We start from the raw sequence: 24187 nt of genomic DNA on the forward strand, positions 1-24187 counted from the left end.
CTGCCTTAGTTTGCAGAGAACACTATCCCACCTGGACAGCAGAGAAATGAGACACCGCTGTGCGCAGGCCATATTGACTTTCTTGGTTGTCCTCATCTCATATCCCATGGAGTCAGACTGTGAAGAGGACTCCTACAACTCAATACTGCAGGTAGACACTGCTCTACTATTTAAATTTAAATTCTAAGACTAAGGTTTTGCCGTCTTCTCATATTGGGTCTTGTAGCCGTTGGTCTGTATCTCACACATTTAAAAATGAAGTCAATTTATTGATACAAACTCTCTGCTTTCCCAGGACAGACCATATTACCTCAGCAGTGATTTAACTCATTTTAAGAGGTACAGGGACATTCACGACGACACCTTTGTGGGGCTGATGGGCAGGAGGAGTGCAGGTGAGAGTCTGGGACTCTGGGGTCCTAAAGAGCCTTTGTTTGCCATCACTGGTAGCTGGCTCTTCAATATGGATGGCAGCGTGCATTATGGATTTATGCAGAGACACAGTAGGTTTATCGAAGGCAGCTTGTCTGTGACTAATGCATCTGAAGACAAATTCAGTAAAATGCAGCATTTAAATTGTGGTAACAACATACTGTACAGTAATATGCAATCATTATTTTCAGGTGTAAATGATCTACCATCACGAAGAAGTAAGATCAGTAAGTCAAATCTTATCCAACACCTTGGATACACTATGTAATGATGAGCACTGTTGCATACAGTATGTAATGATAACGTTTTGAAAGAACCAGACTCCTCTTTTTCTGTAGGGGACATGGATGATGTCTTTGTGGGCCTCCTGGGTCGCAGGAGCTCCAGGTCAGGTGAGTAACTAGCTACAATATGCTACACAGATCTATTGCTGGGTAGAGGGAAAACAAAGCCTGGAGACAGTCTGCCCTCCAGTGGCACTTTGTGGAATTCCTAAATGCCAAAGTAGATTATGGCTAAAGAATGCTGGGGAACGCGTGTACTAACTAAGCCTGTTTAACTTGTTGATCTGTGCTGTTGATAGCCATCCCTCAGCCCTGGAGGGAGGAGGTATACGCACAGCCAAGCAGAGGCATTCTCATCAAGAAAGGGAGACTGAGGCAAGTAGGACTTTACATTAAATGACCAATCAGTACAAAAACAACACTCCAAAGTCGTCTGTGATTGAGACCCATATCGGTTAGAGACCATTATGGTCTAATATGGAGTGAGTTGAATCTTCATATTAAATGATTAAACAATCACTAAAAGAAAGCAACTAAGATTGTACTAGTTATCAGCCCTGTGCTGGCTGGACTGTTGTGCTACAGTTCTTAGTGGTGCTCTGTCATCTTTCTAGATCTGACCAATGAGTTGAGCTACGTTTTTCTTGTTCCATCTCTGCTCAGATTTGTACCCGGTGTATAGGGTCCCACCTCGTCCCTTTCATCCAACCAAACACCGCACAGCAGACTGCACTACGCCAGACTGTACACACGTCATTCATCCTGAGTTACTTTATTTTCTACTAAGAAACCATTGTTTTGCTGTGATACCACTATTTTTACTTTTTGTCACCACTATAAGAGAATGAATGAATATCTGTAACACACATGTAAAGTATTGCAAATGAATGTAATGTTATTTTTGTATTGAACATTGTTTCTATGTTATGTTAGACATGGTCGTAGTACATTAGGTATGTTATACCATATGAGGGGTTTTGTTGAACAGGATAAATACCAACCAACCTTTGGTAACCCTGGAGTGCCTCTGTCTGAGATGATTGTCACCTCATATCAGGTTTACTGTTCAGTCAATAAAATCAGTCTAATTCAGCACATCTGGGTGGGGAGAGATAAGAAATACACAGCTGAGTAAACTCACACCTTTGAGAACATACTGTAAAGTATGGTTATATCTCCCTATAATAATATATGGGTATATAACCATATATGACCCTAAAAACTTAACTACCCCTCCCCCCGATCCCATTCAAACAGAAGAAAGCACAATTGACCTAAAGGTAAAAGTAAAATGTCTTTCTTTAATATGCTGGTTAAAGCACTTTTCATTAAAATCAATCTAACTCTTCTTAAACATACATATACACAAAACATAAATAAACAGTTCTGTACACCATTCCCTTTGACAAGAATGTAAACTACACAGAACCAAAATATAAAATGCAACATTTAAAGTGTTGGTCCCATGTTTCATGAGCTGAAATAAAAGATCCCAGAAATGTTCCATATGCACAAAAAGCTTACTTCTCTCCAATTTTGTGAACAAATTAGTTTACATCCGTGTTAGTGAGCATTTCTCCTTTGCCAAGATAATCCATCCACCCGGCAGGTGTGGCATATCAAGAAGCTGATTAAACAGCATGATCATTACACAGGGCCACTAAAATGTGCAGTTTTGTCACAACACAATGCCACAGATGTCTCAAGTTGAGGGAGCGTGCAATTGGCGTGCTGACTGCAGGATTGTCCACCAGAGCTGTTGCCAGATAATTGAATGTTCATTGGTCTACCATAAGCCACCTCCGTCGTTTTTGAGAATTTGGTAAAAAAATGACTTTTTTATATCCCACACCTATCAAGTGGATGGATCACCTTAGCAAAGGAAAAATGTTCACTAACAGGAATGTAAACACATTTGTGCACAAAACTTTAGAGAAATAAGCTTTTTGTGCATATTTTGGGATCTCTTATTTAAGCTCATGTAAGATAGGACCAACACTTTACATATTGCGTTTACATTTTGGTTCAGTATAAATAAAACAAATGAACGAAATATTATCTAATCCAACAGAGATAGCTGAATTGATCATGCACAGGTAGGTTCAAGCGACATGTCCAAAAGGCATCTCTACCTCCCAACATAAGGCCTTCCTATTGGCCTAGATCTGTGGAACGTATAAACAATGAGATTTCTCCTCTCTGAAAAGATAATTCTCAGACTTGTCACAGTGCAGTGTCAAAATGTGCAGCTGACGGTGCAGAAAATCATGATTTACAAGGCACAAGCTACTGGGGCTGATAGAGAATAGAGAAAGCCAGGTCTCCTAGGATTCCTCTTTCTCCCTCTCCAAAAGGAGAGGGAGAAACGACCTGCTGGTCTTTTTCACGTCTAATTACAGATAATCTTTTCACCTGTCTCTACGGGTATAAATGCAGATCTAAGACCGGGTTTTCAACCCCTAGTAGCTTAGGTTTCGATTAGGGTAGACGAAGCTGATCCAAAATCTGCCACTAAATCCAGTTATTCTAAGTCATCCAATAATTATTTCATGTGTCTTAACTTCTTTGGGGTACCCCCCTTCTTCTCAATTTCCGCCTAAAGACATACCCTAATCTAACTGCCTGTAACTCAGGCCCAGAAGCAAGGATATGCATATTCTTGGTATCATTTGAAAGGAAACACTCTGAATTTTGTGGAAATGTGAATTGAATGTAGGAGAACACAATAGATCTGGTAGAAGAAAATACAAGGAAATAAACATACGTTTTCTGTTTTTTATTGATGCTGCATCATCTTTCAAATGACCAAGAACAGCCAAACATACAGATAGGATGCTGTGGATGATTTGAATGAAGAACATAAGATGGCAACAATAGCTGAGCAAAGTTTTAGACAGATAACTTCAAAAATGAGCGAGATAATAAATCCTTAGATTTGGGGTTATGCTCAGGTAAATTAATTTGGCTAATCTATACTTTCATATTTCCAAGTCCTATTCTGGAAGAAGCCTGCATAACCAACCCATAATGTAAAATTTAACATCAATATACATGGCCAGCTATGTAAACTTTACCATTGATTTATCCTGCAATAGATGTCAATCAATTGGTAACATACATTTGTCTTCTTCTAATGCCTCTTTTTTAAATGTTATTTCTCCTTGATTTAACCAGGTAAGCCAGTTGAGAACAAGTTCTCATTTACAACTGCGACCTGGCCAAGATAAAGCAAAGCAGTGTGACACAAACAACAACTCAGAGTTACACATGGAATAAACAAACGTACAGTCAATAACACAATAGAAAAGTCTATATATACAGTGTGTGCAAATGAAGTAAGATTAGGGAGGTAAGGCAATAAATAGGCCATAGTGGCAAAATAATTACAATTTCGCAAATAAACACTGGAGTGATAGATGTGCAGAATATGAATGTGCAAGTAGAGATACTGGGGTGCAAAGGAGCAGAAAAAATATATATAAATAAAATAAATAACAATATGGTGAGGAGCTAGTTGGATGGGCTATTTACAGATGGGCTATGTACAGGTGCAATGATCTGTAAGCTGCTCTGATAGCTGATGCTTAAAGTTAGTGAAGGAGATATGAGTCTCCAGCTTCAGTGATTTTTGCAATTCGTTCCAGTCATTGGCAGCAGAGAACTGGAAGGAAAGGCAGCCAAAGGAGGAATTGGCTTTGGGGATGACCAGTGAGATATACCTGCTGGAGCGTTTGCTATGGGTGGGTGTTGCTATGGTGAACAGTGAGCTGAGGTGGGGCTTTACCTAGCAAGGACTTATAGATGACCTGGAGCCAGTGGGTTTGGCGATGAATATGAAGCAAGGACCAGCCAACGAGAGCATACAGGTCGCAGTGGTGGGTAGTATATGGGGCTTTGGTGACGAAATGGATGGCACTGTGATAAGACTGCATCCAATTTGCTGAGTAGAGTGTTGGGGGCTATTTTGTAAATTACATCGCCGAAGTCAAGGATCAGTAGGATAGTCAGTTTTACCAGGGTATGCTTGGCAGCATGAGTGAAGGATGTTTTTTGCGAAATAGGAAGACGATTCTAGATTTAGATTTAATAGTAAATGTAAATGTAATAAAGTAACTTCCCCAACCCTGGTATTCAACTCTAGCATGCTCTAACGTGTACAATACTGAACGCTACTCTACAGTACTGTACTCTACTGTGCTGTCCAAACTTGTGAATCCAACTGTGGTTTGTGACTACCATGATTTCCCATTGTACCCAATTAAATTGCGGAATTTGTTTTAAAATCACCAATGGCCTCATTCCATGGTAACATCCCTTGAGCAGATTCATTTTTTTTATTTCACCTTTATTTAACCAGGTAGGCTAGTTGAGAACAAGTTCTCATTTGCAACTGCGACCTGGCCAAGATAAAGCATAGCAGTGTGAACAGACAACAACACAGAGTTACACATGGAGTAAACAATAAACAAGTCAATAACATAGTAGGGAGAAAAAAGAAAAAAAAAGAGAATCTATATACAATGTGTGCAAAAGGCATGAGGAGGTAGGCAATAAATAGGCCATAGGAGCGAATAATTACAATTTAGCAGATTAACACTGGGGTGATAAATGATCAGATGATCATGTGCAAATAGAGATACTGGTGTGCAAAAGAGCAGAAAAGTAAATAAATGAAAACAGTATGGGGATGAGGTAGGTAAATTGGGTAGGCTATATACCGATGGACTGTGTACAGCTGCAGCGATCGGTTAGCTGCTCAGATAGCAGATGTTTAAAGTTGTTGAGGGAGATAAAAGTCTCCAACTTCAGAGATTTTTGCAATTCGTTCCAGTCGCAGGCAGCAGAGAACTGGAAGGAAAGGCGGCCAAATGAGGTTTTGGGATGATCAGGGATGATCAGTGAGATACACCTGCTGGAGCGCGTACTACGGGTGGGTGTTGCCATCGTGACCAGTGAACTGAGATAAGGCGGCGCTTTACCTAGCATAGCCTTGTAGATGACCTGGAGCCAGTGGGTCTGACGACGAACATGCAGCGAGGGCCAGCCGACTAGAGCATACAGGTCGCAGTGGTGGGTGGTATAAGGTGCTTTAGTAACAAAACGGATGGCACTGTGATAAACTGCATCCAGTTTGCTGAGTAGAGTATTGGAAGCTATTTTGTAGATGACATCGCCGAAGTCGAGGATCGGTAGGATAGTCAGTTTTACTAGGGTAAGTTTGGCGGCGTGAGTGAAGGAGGCTTTGTTGCGAAATAGAAAGCCGACTCTCGATTTGATTTTGGATTGGAGATGTTTGATATGAGTCTGGAAGGTGAGTTTGCAGTCTAGCCAGACACCTAGGTACTTATAGATATCCACATATTCTAGGTCGGAACCATCCAGGGTGGTGATGCTAGTCAGGCGTGCGGGTGCAGGCAGCGACCGGTTGAAAAGCATGCATTTGGTTTTACTAGTGTTTAAGAGCAGTTGGAGGCCACGGAAGGAGTGTTGTATGGCATTGAAGCTCTTTTGGAGGTTAGATAGCACAGTGTCCAAGGAAGGGCCAGAAGTATACAGAATGGTGTCGTCTGCGTAGAGGTGGATCAGGGAATCGCCCGCAGCAAGAGCAACAACAGCAAGAGCAACATCATTGATATACAGTAATCCCTCGTTTATCGCGGGGGTTACGTTCCGAAAATGACCCGCGATAAGTGAAATCCGCGAAATAGAAAACTTTTTTTTTTTTTACAATTAGCAACTATTACATGTATACAAATACAGTGACTCACGTGTAGGCCGTTTCACTGCTCTTCAGACTGGGCCGCTGCATCCTGACTGCGCTCTGCAGTGTTCTCTTCTTCTGAAGCCCGCGGTGCAGGTGTGTTTGTTCGGGAGAAGAACATAGTGATAGGCAGCTGTTGTCGCTCTTTTTTCTTCTTTGCAAAAAGATCCTTGTACACCGACATGCCACCATCGATTACGTTGGAGAACTGTAATGAACGGCTCATCAAAGGGTCCCATTCCTCAGCTACTCGCTTAAGTTCAGTGGCCATTCGCACCATGGTTGCTAAGCGACCAAGCGTTAGTCCTTCCTTCCTTCCTGGCCAACTTAATGTAAATTTGCCAAGCTGTTTTATGTACGTACACATAACTGCACGAGACGACAAAATGATAGCACAATTCGTAGCATGTTTTGATACAAGAAGCGGGAGTGAGTTTTTAGCGAATCAGAATGCAGAGCACAATGCACAAAAAAAAAAAAATAAATGCATTATGAAAATCCGCGAAATAGCGAATCCGCGATAAGTGAACCGCGAAGTGGCGAGGGATCACTGTATACAGAGAAAAGAGTCGGCCCGAGAATTGAACCCTGTGGCCCTCCGATTTGACACATTGAACTCTATCTGCGATGTAGTTGGTGAACCAGGCAAGGCAGTCATTAGAAAAACCGAGGCTACTGAGTCTGCCGATAAGAATATGGTGATTGACAGAGTCGAAAGCCTTGGCCAGGTCAGAAATTTCGAATTTTATTTCCACTTTGACATTAAAGTATTGTGTATATTGTTGACAAAAAAATGACACTTAAATTTAAAAACACAATAAATTGTGATGATATCCAAGGAATACTTTTGAATACTTTTGCAAGGCACTGTAGCTAAACACATACAGTACATGGCTTAACTAACGTTAACTATAATTTAAATATTTGCTCACGAGTTAAACACAATTTCGTCAAAACAAATACGATATTCCACTTGGCGTTAAACTAGTGAGAGAAGTGAACAGTCTTTTTTCTCTTTCCTTGGAGTATTCTTCAGCTTGCTGAATAGCTATGTTGTCGCTAACCGCCTCATCTCACATAATCAATTTTAGACAGCCAGCTAACGTTAGCATGGATGTGAAATGAGACATCAATTCCAATTTTCAGCCTAAAACAATACAGATTGTCCGGTGTCTTTCACTGGTGCGTAAAGTCCGTTCATTTATTACTGTCAATAGGAAATTCAACTACTTTAGCCACAGGTTAAACTTCGATGTTAAAAGTCTCTTTATGGGTGGGTGGGCTGCACAACGAGGTACTGGAAACATCAACATCAAGGGTGTATTCATTACGGAACCCGTTTAAGAAGCAAAGAGAGCAAAACTAGTTTCTATTGGACAAATTCGGGTAGCTCCCCATTTCGTTTGCTTCCGTTTAAGAAACGTTTTGCAACAGAATAGGCGGAATAAATACACTCCAGTTTATGATAATATAAGTTATATTATAACGTACAGGCCCACAAAATGTATCTGAATCCCTTGATTGGTTAATCCTTTGCGGTTTCTTGCCTTAGTCCCCGCCCTCTATTTCTATTCGACACGCAACAGGCACAACCATCATTGAGTGGCACCAGAGCATAGTACAGTCATTGACGTAAGGCAAACGTTCTAACCAAGTAGCTACTGTACTAGAAAATATTATCTTTATGATAAAAGCTTCATTACTTTAAAAAAATGTTGATGAAAGTGTAAGGGTGTTGTTGGGTTGTTGACAGAAAAAGCAGTCGTTTCCTCCATATAGGCCTATCACCTAAAAATTGAAACCACTGAGGGAATTCCTCAAAATATCAATAAACACTGTGGCATTTCTTGCCCATGTTTTTTCTAATGGTCTTTATTTTAAATCAGCTAGGTATGAGTATGCAGATTTTACAAGGCAGCTCAAAATTACTTTTAGGGAGGGTGTCCATCTAGTGTAGTGTAATAACTTACAATGTATCAACATTGGATCTGTTTGACCTCTTCACCATATAATATCCCTCAGGGAAGTGTGCTTATAATGGTTTTAACTTCATATAAAAATGATCCCCTCACATGTTCAAGCCAAACTATTTATATATTTTGAGGAGTTACAATAACGCGATCACGACACGCAGGTTAAAATATCAAAACAAACTCTGAACCAATTATATTAATTTGGGGACGGGTCGAAAAGCATTAAACATGGCAATTTAGCTAACTAATTTGTCCTATTTAGCTAGCTTGCTGTTCCTAGCTAATTTGTCCTGGGATATAAACATTGAGTTGTTATTTTACCTGAAATGTACAAGATCCTCTACTCCGACAATTAATCCACACATAATACGATCAACCGAATCGTTTCTAGTCAACTCTCCTCCTTCCAGGCTTTTTCCTTCTCTTGACTTTATAATGCGATTGGCAACTTTAATAAATTAGGTGCATTACCTCCACTGACCTCGTTCGTCTTTCAGTCCCTGCTGGGTACCTGCTTCTAACAACCAATGAGGAGATGGGAGAGGCAGGACTTGCAGCGCGATCTGCGTCAGAAATAAAACTTACTTCTATTTTAGCCCTTGGCAAAGCAGACGCTCGTTGGCGCACGCGAGCAGTGTGGGTGCACTAATTGAATAACATAGATTTATAAATTTATTTTGCAACGCTCGCGCACGCGCGGTCTAGTCGGCCTGTGACGCCTTCAACATCTCTGAAAAAAACTTTGCGCAAAAAAAATGCCGCGTTCAAGTGCTAGTCTGAACTAGGAAACGCTGACATTTCCGAATCGCTAACTGGTTGTAGTTATACATGTACTGCGTTCATTTAGTTAGCAAGTCAGAGACGTCCGATTCCTAACCAGTTTCCTATGTTGTCCTATGCCAAGGTTGTAACTTTAACATGAAGTTGATAAGAACAGCTGCCCTATGAGCACAATGCTGAAAAGATAACGTTTTGGCTGAACAGGCGTTGAATGACTTTTAACCAATTTCTCTCACTAGATGAGCTCCAATACTTATTTCAGAGAAATTACATTTTAGTATCCTTTGGTTCTAAATGCCATTAAAGCAAAATATAATCTGGAACTTAAAATAACGGTTTTGAACATTCAAAATTTATAAATGTCAAGTTTCCAGAAACAAAATCCATATGAAGTATGATTGTTTCAACAAACATGTCAATTCCACAATGACCAAATTAACTTGGTAATGTACTTAAAGAGTAAAAGCTATACTAAATGACACTCGTTCTGATTTAAATAGTTCAAAACTGTGGTTCAACCTCTAAACCACAACAGCATTAATCTGAGTACCAGCCTCTTAAACTAACATTCCACTCCTTGTCATTGCCAAAGAGACTGTTTAATATGTGCTGGATTTATAGCGGAGTTGCTCATTGGCTGCCGGAATTAACATATTTTCTTTGACAACATGTGGAGCCTCGGAAATAGAACGATAATTTATAACAAAGTTTTGTTTTTTTAATTAAAAAAATAAACATTTAGCAAGTTGAATTAAGACATTTTGTGGTTGGAATTGCAGTATGTATTAATTTGAGAATTTAGACGTGTGCTACTGTAGAAACTGGACAAACTAAAAAAAGCAACCGGATACCAACATGTTCTGTGGAGAAAAAAAGTGACAAGAGTTCCAATCGAATCAGGATCTGCTCGAGCTCATTAACAATAGACTGTTCATTGAAGATAGCAAAGGCCAGGCTCTTTGGCACATGACATGGAGGACAGAGTAGAGAGACTGGTACCCAGCCTACAACAGCATATGTGTCTCACTCTTTTTCAGTATTCCCGAACCTGCATTATTTTTAAACATTGCAGAATTTTATTATTATTATTTTTAGATATGTTTGCAAAAGGAGTGTTTTGTTCAATTTATTGTATTCATCCAGTTGTGAAGCCAAGTGTAAATACAGGTCAATTCCACCATTGCATCACTCATTGAGGTGATTTAATCAGTGTAGAGCAGCAAACAAATACAGAGGAGTAATTATAAGCACTGCTATGTGGATACAGGAGAGGGCATCATAGTTCTGTAGAAATGCAAAGTTCAACATCATATACAGTCCAAGAAAGAGACATTTTCACATGTGCAAATTGTCCAGTCCATGGTGTTTTTCACCCTCCTCCGTTTCCAACTGATAGCAATCAACATTGAAATAATGCTTTTTCAGCCATCACATTGGCCTCTCACTAGAGAGAAAAAAACCTGACACTATTACACTACCACAGCTGAGACAATTGGATTGGTTTGTGCAAGGTACATAAGTGCCTGATACGGACAACACATTTCTGAGTGTGGAAACAGGTGTGTCTGTGGACACTGGTTTTACCAGTGGGGCCCCAGGGGCGGCTGAGACTTGACAGTGAGTTCAGAGCTCTGACAGGGGAGAGGGACACTCCCTGTCTCCTAGCCTCCACAGGTGCTTGGTTCCCACGATGCGAGGAAACGTCTCCCCAGAGCTCATAACTCCACATCGTCTGAGTCTGGTGCAGTACTGGTGGACTGGGCCTCTTCCTGTCTCTCTCCCCATACAAATCTGTAGTTGTTTTCCAACTCCTGCTGTCTCTTTTGCTCCTTGTAAACCTCTTCTGTTCCCCCTGTCTGAGAGAAATACAGGGAAGAGCAAAATAATAGCTCACACAATTACTCATATATTACTTAGACTTCATCCAAAATGTTGAACTGCTTCACTCTCTATCAATTGCTTATATTGGTTTTGAGAGCAGTCGTTGAACCAAATAGAGAAAATGTCCTTACAGATCTTTCAACACATCTCAAAACCCTTTTTATAGACAGAAGAGAAAACTCTGTAGTGTTTTTTTAAAAGGCTGATTTTAAAATAAATGTAATTACCAGTAGGTTGATGAGCAGCTCTCTGAAGGACTTGGTATCTTCTTCAGTCAACCACTGGTCCCCAGCCTCCTCAGCTGTCCTTCGTGTTATAATCTTCACCTCAATTTTACCTTAAAAAATCATTAGCAACATTACAATACTAACAGGCGTTTCACATACACCAAAGCGCACTAGAATATGGACAGCTTAAAATGTGCAACTCTGCACAAACATGAATGTCAGCCAGCAACCCTATTGAAAAGCTTCTGGCACAATACCACATACAGTAAGCAATAATATACGAAACGAGAACATAATAGAAACGAGACATGGAAAGCACACAAGAAACAGATGAAAATGGATGAGACAGTGCCTGTTGCATCTACACCTCTTAAAAAGATATTTCATGCTATATACAAATCATTAAAATCCAGACGGAAAATATTTACACAAGAAGCAACCTATTATCACACAGTCAACTCTAGCCTAAAATCAGATAAGCCTATTTTGAAATGTTAATATGGCAAGCACACCCAGAAGCTTCCTCAGATAATATGTTCACACATCAACAGAGATCTGAAGGGAATTTAAAAACACATTTCAACAGATACGAGATCATGCAAAGCATAGCTCTGTTTTGCCAGTGACCCCCTTCTATTTTTGGAACCTGACCTAAATAGCCCAAATTAGATGAGAAGAGTGACATGATCATACGCTAAAGATATCAGAAGGAAAAGAGACGGGCCGTGTGTTTTTGGGCACTCCCCTTCCTACCTTCGGCCTTCAGTCCCGCCTTCTCTAGCTGTTCTTTAACCACGTCCTTAATGTGCTGCCACTGGGGGTCACCTTCGCCCATCTCCTGAACTTTGACCTCCCCATCGGGACTGCTGCCTGTCTTATACTTAGTAACTCTGATCTTAACAAGGTCGTCAGCCGCTTGGTCTGGGGTGACGAGACAAAAGAGGGACAAACAACAGAGGTCACCTCCCAACAAGTAAAAGTAGGGCAACAGGATATAGGAGTTAAAGCCAGCAATGTGGGTGGGATCTCTCAAGAGTTTAATTCACTACCGGTATTCTATGATTCCCTTTCTCTATATATGGGACTGTCAGTATGCTGATATGGCCTACTCCAATTTTACTCTCCCCTGAGCATTGAACAGCGAATCTCCAAAAAGGTACTGAACATGAGATGGAACAAGAAATTATGACAGACATCTACATAGAAATGAATATACACGGAATGTAGATGTATGATCTATGAACACAGAGCCAGGCCCAGAGGGTGGAGCTCCAGGCAGAGAGCCCAGTTACCTGGCTGTCGAGGTGCCAGGCTGGGGCTGCCCCTGGCTGGGTCGTTGGCCCTCTGGCCTCCCTCTGTCTGGGGCTCTGCCTCTGTGTCCCCGGCCTCTTTGTCCTCCAGGCGGTCCAGCAGCTTGTCCAGAGTAGCCTCCAGGGTCTGGGTTGCCTGAGTGCGGTCAAACTCCCCCTTCAGACCCTCGGTCTCCAGTTCTTGCTGAGCCTAGAAGAAAAAAAAGAGAAACCCCATCAAGCAACATTATCAATCAAAATATGAACATGTTGACAAAATAATAATGGTCATTTAGATATCCATCTACCTCACATGTTTGGCCAATAATGTGGTTGAGCACTCAATAACATGTATTACAAAGACCCATTCACAGCCTGTACACTTGTCTAGCATCTCTAGTGTCTGTTCGCACCTCGTCTATGATGTTGTCAAACTCCTTTTGCATTTCCCCTTTCATTTCCTCGATGTTGGCAGAAGGCACCGAGATGTCAGCCATCTCCTCCTCAAACTCCTGCAGCAGGAGATGCTCTTCTTCATCCCCCTCATCCCTCTCCTTTTCCTTCTCATTTCGGAGTTCCTCTCGTTCGGCTTCATTTTCTGCTTTCTGAGAACGAACTCAGAATGAACCATATTGAAATTAAATGCACAAAAATGTCACTGCATTATGAATACATTGTTATGGGTAAAAGTAAACTGTGCAATAGCCTAAAGGCAGCACTAACCTTTCTGTTGCTCTCTTTGAGATGCTGCACAAATTTCATCAGGTCTGCAGGGTCAGTGATGATCTTGAAGTTAAATTGTTCATCTCCAAAAGCTATGAGGAGTAAAAAACACCAGATGGATATTAACAAAAAGGAAAATACTTGAAAGCATCAGAAGTGATATTGCAGTGAAGAAAAAAAATTAATTCCAGTTTAATACATTACCATCCTCTGTGACCTCATTGTCTGTGAGCTGATTATCATAGGCATCCTCTCCAGCCTGTGAAAACAAAACACTGTTGGTGCCATCTTGTGGAAGACTAAGGCATACGTTCAAAGATATGACGATCACTGACTGTACCTGATGCTCTGAAGTGGTGTCAGTTGCTGTAGTACTCCCTGGCTTTGTCACTCCCTCCCAGAAATCAGAATCCTCAGGCTCTTCAGAGGTGACAACTGCATCTGGTCCAAGAGGAATGAATCAAGAGGACTGATTATTTCACAATATGATGCTTTCATTATAAAATCCTGCAAACAAGCTGTCCAATAAATTAAGTACTTTGATTAAGCAAACGGGCATTGCACCTTTTGCGTCTGACCCCAGGACATCTGGGTCATCAGTTGGCGTCGCTGAGTCCTCGTCTGTCCCCTCGTCACCAGCCAACATCTCATCAAGAGTCTTCAGCTCCTCTGAGATCTGCTCCACTTTACGTTTCGTATCCGCTGAAAATGAAAGACAGAGCGAGAATTACACTATTCCTTAGGGCTTGTGAAATCAGGAAAGTACCAATTAAAAGATTTAGCCTGGCTCCATATCACAGTACATAGTGGTTCCTCCTTTAAAAAGTTGCATCATACTGCAGCACACCTTGCGGGCTGCTGCAGAATTCTATGGCACGTTATGTGATTGTCAGCTATTTTACCATTAATGCTAGTTAGACCACCAGAGGGCATCTTTGAGAAGCATTTGATAGTAATGCCAATATTGAAGAATAAAGAATTTTAAAAGTTTTGTAAGAACATAGTATATGGGATTGATTTTAAGAAATTTAGCCTAATTGATTGAATATTATGGTGTTTCTATTCCAAGAAAAACTAAACCCCAGGGACTGCGGTTGAAAATTAGCCGGCTGGCTAAAACCGGCACTTTTACTGAAACGTTGATTAATGTGCACTGTCCCTGTAAAAATAAAATAAACTCAAACCCTCAGGGTTTCCGTTAAGATGGAACGGAAAATATGGCGCTGTATAACGTGATGGTCAGGAGAAGCTACAGTACTAAGAGCCTAAGAGGATTCTAAATGAATATCTAAGAGGCATTTTTCATTAGGGCAAATCTGATCTGTGAGAATATCTAAGGGGCTTTCATATCATTCTAAACTAATTAATAATAATCGCTTTGTTTAAAAAATAACAATATTTTGGAGATGATTTTGTTTTCATTTAACCTAGAGTGAGCGAGAAAAGGCCATTCTTGAACATGGGGTGAGACATTCTCACTAATTTGTAAATAAAGTTTGTTATTTAGATTTATTCATTTAAGTTTTTAGAGGGAGAGAAACCAAAAGCCGCCTCATGGGTCTCCCAGTGGTGTCTGGCACGGGTATCGAAGCAGCATCTGTAGCAATGCAGTGTCTTAGACCGCTGCGCCACTCAGGAGGCCTCATCCACAAAGTTTAATGCTGATCAATTGCCATGCAAAGTCCCAAAATACAGAGAGGTGTTGGGTAAAGGTATATTGTCCTGCTAATAGCCCATAATGGGCTATTATAATATTGTACATGGTGTCCAGGTCAGGATAACCAAAACATTTCTTTATTAAAAGACTATCAGAAAGAATGTTGGTACTTATTTTGATCCAAAGCCATGAATGAGTGAGTCACTCAGCTTTATGTAGGTGCCGGGGATAAATGACTGTTAGAAATGACTGCCTAGAAGGCCAGCATCCCGGAGTCGCCTCTTCACTGTTGACGTAGAGACTGGTGTTTTGCGGCTACTATTTAATGAAGCTGCCAGTTGAGGACTTGTGAGGACTCAGTTTCTATTTGGATTGCTCTGGTCTGGAGCAATGAAGTAGTGACCCAGGGTACCGTATTAAACCACAAATTACCTCGAAGTCCCGCAGCATAATCGCAAAACTTTTAGTTGAGCAACCACTGTATAGGCTAAGCACCCTCCCAAAGACCCCCAGCCCCCTGTTGACTCACAGACTTGGGCCTTGACATAGTCCATGTACTGCTGGGTGCTGAGGGCTGGCTGGCACACAATGCCCTGGGGCTTGGCGGTGTAGGGCGGGCGCAGGAAGGGGTGCTGGCAGGTGCGGGTGGTGTGGACCGTCAGCACGTAGCGGCACGACTGGGGCTCATCCACACGGGCCACGTAGTCCCCCGAGCCCTCCTCACACACAAACTGGAAGACACAGACCAGAGCAGATCAGGGGTCAGAAGTCATGGATTGTCAAGGAGTCACACCAGTCATATCTAATGTGTTTGGAGTTTTACAAGATTTATTAAATACAATACACAGGTTGTCCTTACTGATGTTTATTGCAATATTAAGACCCCATTGCATAGGCTCTCACCCTGACTTCAGTCTCCCTGGGGTTCCCGTTCAGGTCACACTTGGAGCCATTGACATAGCTCTGACTGTGGTAGCGCTTCAGTCTGTGTTGCTTGGAGGCCTGGGCACCAGGGAGGAAGAGAAAAATATTATTATCAACGCATACACCATGGATATTCTACTGGATCGTCAAATTGCATAGACCATTACATCAAATTTAAACACTTGCCTCCAATCCCCTCCTTCCCTGATACACGTGTTAATATTGAACCATAAATTGTGCCTTCCTGTATTATACTTAAAATGTTTATTATATTCTACTGAGCCATTTACTTTATGTTGGTAATCTAAACTTTTATTATTGTTGTTGAATTGTCCAGAAGGAACCTGCCAGTAAGAATTTTGTTGGACAGTGTATCCTGTACATACAACTAGAAACAGCAGGAGAGTCTCAGGGGAGGGAGTCACTTCTGCTGTAGCAGTCAAGTCAACAGCCTCACATGCTGTTCTTTCCCTCATCATGTCATCAACCTGAACAAGGTACATGCTGTGTTCCAAAACCAACAAGCAGCCCGTACCTGCCAAGCACTCATTCTAACCCTAATGCAACTATAGTAAAATGGATGAAAAACAAAAGTAGGATACAAATCTTAACAGCTTGAGATTTTCCTGTACATTTTCTCTCAATTGGCTTATACAACATGCTTTTTGCATGTTTTCCAGCAAGTATACATGAAAAACTCTTGGTTTAGTCCTTTGTATGAGAAGTTAAACACATACTGAATCAAATAAACTTTATTTGTTAAATGCACCGAATACAACATGTGTAGACCTTACCGTGAAATGCTTACTTACAAGCCCTTAACCAACAGTGCAGTTGAAGATAGTTACAATTTTTTTTTTAAAGTAACATAATAAAATAACAATAACGAGGCTATATACAGTGGGTACCGGTATTGAATCCGTGTGGGGGTAGAGGTAATTTGTACATGTAGGTAGGGGTGAAGTGACTATGCATATATAATAAACAGCGAGTAGCAACAGTGTAAAAAAGTTACCATACCAGGCAGTGATGTGTAACCGATGTGAAATGGCTAGCTAGTTAGCAGTGGTGCGCGCTAATAGCGTTTCAATCGGTGATGTCACTCACTCTGATGCCTTGAAGCAGTTGTTCCCCATGCTATGCAAGGGCCGCGGCTTTTGTGGCGCGATGGGTAACGATGCTTCGTGGGTGTCAGTTGTTGATGTGTGCAGAGTCCCTGGTTCAAGCCCAGGTAGGGGTGAGGAGAGGGACGGAAGCTAAACTGTTACATTGATGCTGTTGACCCGGATCACTGGTTGCTGCGGAAAAGGAGGAGGGGGGTGAGTGTAACCGATGTGAAATGGCTAGCTAGGTGGTGGTGCAGCTGTAGAACTTTGAGGATCTGGGAACCCCTGCAAAATCTTTTCAGGCTACTGAGGGGGAAAAGGTGTTGTTGTGCCATCTTCATGACTGTCTTGGTGTGTTTGGACCATGATAGTTTGTTGGGGATGTGGACACCAAGGAATTTGAAACTCTCGACCCGCTCCACTACAGCCCCGTTGATGTTAATGGGGGCCTGTTCGGCCCGCCTTTTCCCATAGTCCACGATCAGCTCCTTTGTCTTGCTCACATTGAGGGAGAGGTTGTTGTTCTGGCACCACACTGCCAGGTCTCGGACCTACTCCCTATAGGCGTCTCCTCGTTGTCGGTGATCAGACCTACCACTGTTGTGTCGTCAGCAAACTTGATGATGGTGTTGGAGTTGTGTTTGGCCTCGCAGTTGCGGGTGAAAAGAGAGTACAGGAGGGGACTAAGCACACACCCTTGAGGGGCCCCAGTGTTGAGGATCTGCATAGCAGACGTGTTGTTGCCTACCCTTACCACCTGGGGGCGGCCTGTCAGGAAGTCCAGGATCCAATTGCAGAGGGAGGTTTTTAGTCCCAGGGTCCTTAGCTTAGTGGGCACTATGCTGTTGAACACTGAACTGTAGTCAATTAACAGCATTCTCACATAGGTGTTCCCTTTTGTCCAGGTGGGAAAGGGCAGTGTGGAGTGCGATTGAGATTGTGTCGTCTGTGGATCTGTTGGGGCGGTATGCGAATTGGAATGGGTCTAGGGTATCCAGGATGGATGCTGTTGTGAGCCATGACCAGCTTTTCAAAGCACTCCATGCCTACCGACGTGAGTGCTACGGGGCGGTAATCATTTAGGCTGGTTACCTTCACTTCCTTGGGCACAGGGACTATGGTGGTCTGCTTGAAACATGTAAGTATTACAGACTCAGTCAGGAAAAGGTTGAAATTGTCAGTTTAGACACTTTCCAGTTGGTCCGCACATGATTTGAGTACACGTCCTGGTAATCCTGTTCCCACTGCATTGTGAATGTTGACCTGTTTAAAAGTCTTGCTCACATCGGCTACCAAGAGCGTTATCACACAGTCGTCCAGAACAGCTGGTGCTCTCGTGCATGCTTCAGTGTTGCTTGCCTCGAAGCAAGCATAAAAGGCATTTAGCTCGTCTGGTAGGCTCGCGTCACTGGTCAGCTCACGGCTGGGTTTCCCTTTGTATTCCGTAATAGTTTTCAAGCCCTGCCACATCCAACAAGTGTCAGAACCGATGTAGTAGGATTCAATCTTAATCCTATATTGACGCTTTGCTTGTTTGATGGTTTGTCTAAGGGCATAGCGGGATTTCTTATAAGGGTCCAGATTAGTGTAACGCTCTTTGAAAGCGGCAGCTCTAGCCTTTAGCTCAATGCGGATGTTGCCTGTAATCCATGGCTTCTGGTTGGGATATCTACGTACAGTCACTGTGGGGACAACGTCGTTGATGCTCCTCAACGCCATTTGATGAATCCCGGAACATATTCCAGATGAAACAGTCCGTTTCATCTGACCACTTCCGTATTGAGCAAGTCACTGGTACTTCCTTCTTTAGTTTTTGCTTGTAAGCTAGAATCAGGAGCATAGAATGATGGTCAGATTTGCCAAATGGAGGGCGTGGGAAGAGCTTTATATGCATCTCTGTGTGTGGAGTAAAGGTGGTCTAGAGTTCTCTTTCCAATCATGAAATGTTGGTAGAAATTAGGTAAAACGGATTTAAGTTTGCCTGCATTAAAGTCCCCAGCCACTAGGAGCGCCACTTCTGGATGAGCATTTTTCTTGTTTGCTTATGGCCTTATACAGCTGGTTGAGTGTGGTCTTAGTGTCAGCATCGTGGTTGTAAATAGAAAGCTAAGAATAATATAGATGAGAACTCTCTAGGTAGATAGAGTACCTTATGATAAGCTGTAGAGCACACTACCTCAGGCGAGCAATACCTAGAGACTTCTTTAATATTACATTTACATTTACATTTAAGTCATTTAGCAGACGCTCTTATCCAGAGCGACTTACAAATAGACATCGCGCACCAGCTGTTATTGACAAATAGAGACACACCCCCGCCGCTCGTCTTACCAGACGTAGCTTCTCTGTCCTGCCGGTGCATGGAAAATAACGGCAGCTCTATATTATCTGTGTCGTCGTTCAGCCACGACTCGGTGAAACATAAGATATTACAGATAATGTCCCATTGGTTGTATAATCTTGATCGTAGGTCATCTATTTTATTTTCCAATGATTGCACGTTGGCCAATAGAACGGATGGCAGTGGAAGTTTACTCACTGGCCTACAAATTATGAGAAGGAAGCCCGGCCTCCACCCTCTTTTTCTCCGTCTTTTCTTCACACAAATGACGGGGATATGGGCCCGTTCCCGAGAAAGCAGTATATCCTTCGCATCGGACCTCGTTAAAGAAAAATTATTCTTCCAGTTCGAGCTGAGTAATCGCTGTTCAGAAGTTATTTTCGGTCATAAGAGACAGTAGCAGCTACATTATGTACAAAATAAGTTTAAAAAGTGAAATGCTAAAAAACTTTAAAAAATAGCACAGTTGGTTAGGAGGACGTAAAACGTCAGTCATCCCCTCCAGCGCCACAAAGTATGACAAAATCCTTTAAGGGTAGAGAGGAGAGGGGCTGCATGCAAGAGGAGCCAACCAGTTACCTTGGCTGTTTCATTGTTCCAGTCAAACTCTGAATCATAGTACCCCAGGAAGAGAACATCCCCTTTGATGTCTGTGTCTGTGGAGAGATAAAAACAGACTATCATTAGAGGCAAGGCCTAAATCTAAATAGACAAAGCACCATCAGGTAAACCATGTGATGCAGCAGCACTTGACAGACAGGTCAACACTAGACAGGTCAACACCAGAGAAGTAAATAATGACGTGTAACAAGGGGATCCAAAATAAACATGGTGAAAGTGTAAACAGTGAGTACAAACAAAATGATCCAGCTGTTGCTACTTGTGTTAACTTTTGGCAAACAGTGGTTGAAAATAAGTCTTACCCTCAAGGTGGTACTGTCTAATGTGTTGTCCATAGCAGAACTCATATGTCCACCAGTCTTTTGTCTGCAGTTATAGAGAATGACAATGTTTCAGTTGCTATGACATTTCATATTCATGTTGACAGTGGCCTTACAATACTAGAAGAATAGCAAATAGCCTAGGCTGCCTTATATGGAGAAGTTGATTTCTAATATGCATATGGAGTCTGTCCAACTCAAGGTCCGGTAGATTACAAGTTCAACAATCCAAGAGAGGTAGCTTATTGTAGAGACAATTTGGATGGTTAGCTAATGCAAACTGACCAAATCAGATAAGCACGATAGGGATTTAACTGTCAATACAAGTTGCACAACTCATTGCAAGCATCCAACCTGGGCCAACTAAACGTATTATCTTCCATTTAATTAAAATCATCACTTTATAACTGTCTGCAATAGTTCTGGTGTAAAGAGGACAGGGGATAAAACTGTTTAGACATTGATGCAATATGAAGCACTGTTGTCTCTAGGCAGTGGTATAGTATTCCTCCCCTTAGTCTTCTTGTGTGTACGTGTGTGTCTGACCTTCACTAGGCAGGGGGCAGTGTGCATGGGCTTGAGCAGGTCTGGGATGCCTGGTCCGGTGTAGCCTTGGGAGTCAGGCTCAGAGGCTCGGTCCTGGTGAAACCTCACTGCCTGGGCTGGAAGGCGACATTCATACATCTGCTTGTATTTGCTGGACACCAGCATGACTTCTTCTGTCTTAGCCTGCATCGTAGAAAACATGACATAACGCTAGATAAAACAGTCTGTACTACATAGGTAGTTAACGAGATAGCTAGCTAGGCAAGTATGCTATCTGACAGCTGCTGTCAACTTTAAACTGCGTTTTCTAAACGATAGCTAGATATTAGTAGGTAGCAACAGTTAGCACAATGTATCTGTCTGTGCATAACGGTAACGTTCGCATCGTTGACTGGTGCGCTAGCTAGCAGCACTATAACGTTACTTAATCTAATTAGATAGCTAGTGCATTATCATTTCATTCAAATATCACGAAATAGTATTAGACTCTGACTAACGTTAGCAAGCCATTAGCCATCTGACTCCACTAGTTATCTACAGTAACGTTAGATAGCTAACTGGGCAGAATCGCTGAGACCATGCATGCTAGCTAACGTAAACTATACATTCTTAATGTCACGTCTCACCTGCCCCATAATGACCGGATCGGGAAGAATCTGGATCCCATATTTCACCTCGTTTAATTCCTCTAGATTCAAGAAAGCCAAGACGGATAGCTGACATGTCAAAAAGAAAACGTACAATCCCCTCAACCACCTAACCACGGAAGCAGCCATGATAGCTAGTTTCTGCTTCTCTTTCTTCTATGGTATAAAAGCTAGCTAGCTACATCTGTCAAGTCTTGTTGCTGTTTATTTGTGCTATGGAACGTCATGGATTGGACAACAGGGACATAAAATACCACAGAATACGGTATTATACATGTCAATCAAAGCCACTACGTTGTCCTATTGGATAATTGTCAAACATTTCCAGAATCCCTCCTTTTGGACACGACTGTTTCCTCGATTGGTCGAATAAGTATGTATAGGCGCCGCTCACACAGCATTGGGTGAGTTCGTTTTGCCTGGCCCGGTGCCCCGGGTGAGTTGAGATTTCAATTAACCCTTGTGTGGTGTTCGGGTCTGTGGGACCAATTTTCAATGTTTACTAAAATAAAAACTATACAATTAATAATTTTTTCAACCTGAGACTCATTGGCCTTGGCTCATTTTCTGTGAAGAACATGTAAAATAACACATTTTCATTGAGTGCACACTGTGTACCCCCCTACACATTTATATTACATATTTGGTGTTCAGGTCCACTGGACCCGAGGGTAATAAAAGTGTGGAAAAGTGTGTGTGTAGGTCAAAACAAGTAAAAATGAAACAAAAAGGTTTGCTGTGTGCCTTCACTGTGTCATCCTCCTCCCTGGGCCTGCTGTTTCAACATAGCACCAAGAACCTGTCTGTCTCCCTGCCTGTCTGCCTGTCTTCAGCTTTTCTCGCACTCTTTACCCTTTGTAGTGTGTGAAACTACACTATGTATTGCGGGAACCTGCACAATGTTATTACAATACATTATTTCGATACATTATTTTGATACATTGTAAAAAATATACCCCAGCCAGGTGCAAATTGGGGGAAGGACACAACAAATAAATAGCTTGGCATGTGACTCCTTACCACAATCAATCAGTATGGCAAAAATAATCTATGCTCAGAGAGCCTTAGAAATACTTTTTGCAGAGAGAGAAGCTATTGTCGAAGCTAGTGTGGAAGATTAATAATTTTCAGAATATGAGGATCATGTCTCTGTCAATTCGGAGTCTGACAGTGAGTTGGAAGAGGATGAGATTGACCCTCAGCCAGCCCCATGACCAGCCCGTCAGCAATCAGCTCATCAGCAGCCGGCAGGAGGAGAAATATGGATGTAAAAAAAAGTGTGAAATTGAATGGTCTTCTTGTCCAAGGAATGAGCCACCCCGGATGGCTGCCAATGTGATAAGGATGCAACCAGGGCATACGCGGGTGGCGGTTACTCATGTGCAGGACATAAAGTCTTATTTTGAACTGTTCATCCCAGACACCATCAGAAAATCATTCTGGACTGCACTAATTTGCAGGGAAGGCGTGTTTTTAGAGAGAGATGGAAGGAGATGGACCAAACTCATTCACATGCATACTTTGGGGTTCTTATCTTTGCTGGTGTTTTAAGATCCAATCGGGAATCCACAGAATCCCTGTGGGTTGCAGAAACTGCCAGATAACTTTTCTGTGCAACAATGTCTCTGGGAAAACTTCCACATTATTTACAGGATTATCCGCTTCGATAACCGAGACACCAGACCAGCTCGGCGGCAGAAAGACAAGCTAGCTGCAATCAGGTCAGTGTGGGACAAGTGGGTGGACCACCTTTCCCTGTTTTACAACCCTGGGCCCAAAGTTATTGTTGATAAGCAGCTTATGCTATTTAGGGGCTGCTGCCCCTTTAGGCAGTACATATCGTCTAAAACCGCAAAATATGGAATCAAGTTCTGGGCTGCCTGTGACGCTGCTTCATCATATGCGTGGAACTTGCAAGTGTATACGGGGAAGCCAGATTGAGGAGCCCCTGAGAAGAACCAAGGGATACGGGTTGTCCTGGACGTGACACAGGGACTCTGTGGCCACAACATCACATCCGATAACTTTTTCACTTCGCACAAGCTGGGACAGGAGCTCCTCAAGAGGAAGCCGACAATGGTAGGAACAGTACAAAAAAAACAAGCCAGAGCTCCCTCCTCAGCTGTTGAATACATGGAACAGGCCTATCAATTCCTCTAAGTTTGTGTTCACAGCCGACACGTCCCTAGTGTCCAACGTGCCAAAGAAAGGGGAAAATGACGCTACATAGGGATGGGAGAATCTATGGCCAGGAACCTCAAAAAACAGAGATCATAGTGGATTGCAATGCCACAAAAGAAGGGGTGGACAATTTAGACAAGCTGGTGTCTGGCTACAGCTGCAAAATAAGAACCCTATGCTGGTTCCCCATCCGCCCATCCGCCCGACCCACAGAACCAACAACTCCAATACCAGAAGTAAGTGTGAGTGAGGTTGTTGCATGTGTGTGTGTCTCACTCTCCTACCTTGGCCTGTACCAGAATGCCAAGAGTGTGCAAAGCTGTCATCAAGGCAAAGGGTGGCTATTTTGAAGAATCTCAAATATAAAATATATTGTTTAAATAACACTTTTTTGGTTACTAAATATGTGTTATTTCATAGTTTTGATGTCTTCACTATTATTCTACAATGTAGAAAATTGTTTTAAAAAATAAAGAAAAACCCTTGAATGAGTA

At 42.1% G+C, this 24187-nt stretch overlaps 1 protein-coding gene across 3 annotated transcripts; it reads right to left on the minus strand.

The window, feature by feature from the left end:
- Window positions 1-10340: 10340 nt before the first annotated feature.
- os9 (OS9 endoplasmic reticulum lectin) lies at window positions 10341-21814 on the minus strand. 3 transcript variants are annotated; one of them, XM_071335650.1, is made up of 15 exons: window positions 21492-21814; window positions 20866-21048; window positions 20302-20365; window positions 19958-20034; window positions 15911-16009; window positions 15537-15738; window positions 13915-14052; window positions 13691-13791; window positions 13555-13609; window positions 13351-13442; window positions 13041-13232; window positions 12631-12838; window positions 12092-12259; window positions 11339-11448; window positions 10416-11086 (listed from the first exon to the last, which is right to left on the minus strand). In XM_071335650.1, exons 1-15 carry the CDS (start codon window positions 21639-21641, stop codon window positions 10946-10948), a joined length of 1980 nt encoding a protein of 659 aa, XP_071191751.1. In that variant the 5' UTR covers window positions 21642-21814; the 3' UTR covers window positions 10416-10945. The 3 variants fall into 3 exon arrangements, with proteins under 3 accessions (XP_071191752.1, XP_071191751.1, XP_071191750.1); XM_071335649.1 differs by having other exon boundaries at window positions 13691-13785; window positions 21492-21729; XM_071335651.1 differs by lacking the exon at window positions 12092-12259 and having other exon boundaries at window positions 10341-11086.
- Between the last annotated feature and the right edge of the window lie 2373 nt (window positions 21815-24187).

This window comes from Salvelinus alpinus, chromosome 12 (genome assembly GCF_045679555.1).
Source record: "Salvelinus alpinus chromosome 12, SLU_Salpinus.1, whole genome shotgun sequence".
In the NCBI taxonomy this organism is placed as follows: Eukaryota; Metazoa; Chordata; class Actinopteri; order Salmoniformes; family Salmonidae; genus Salvelinus; species Salvelinus alpinus.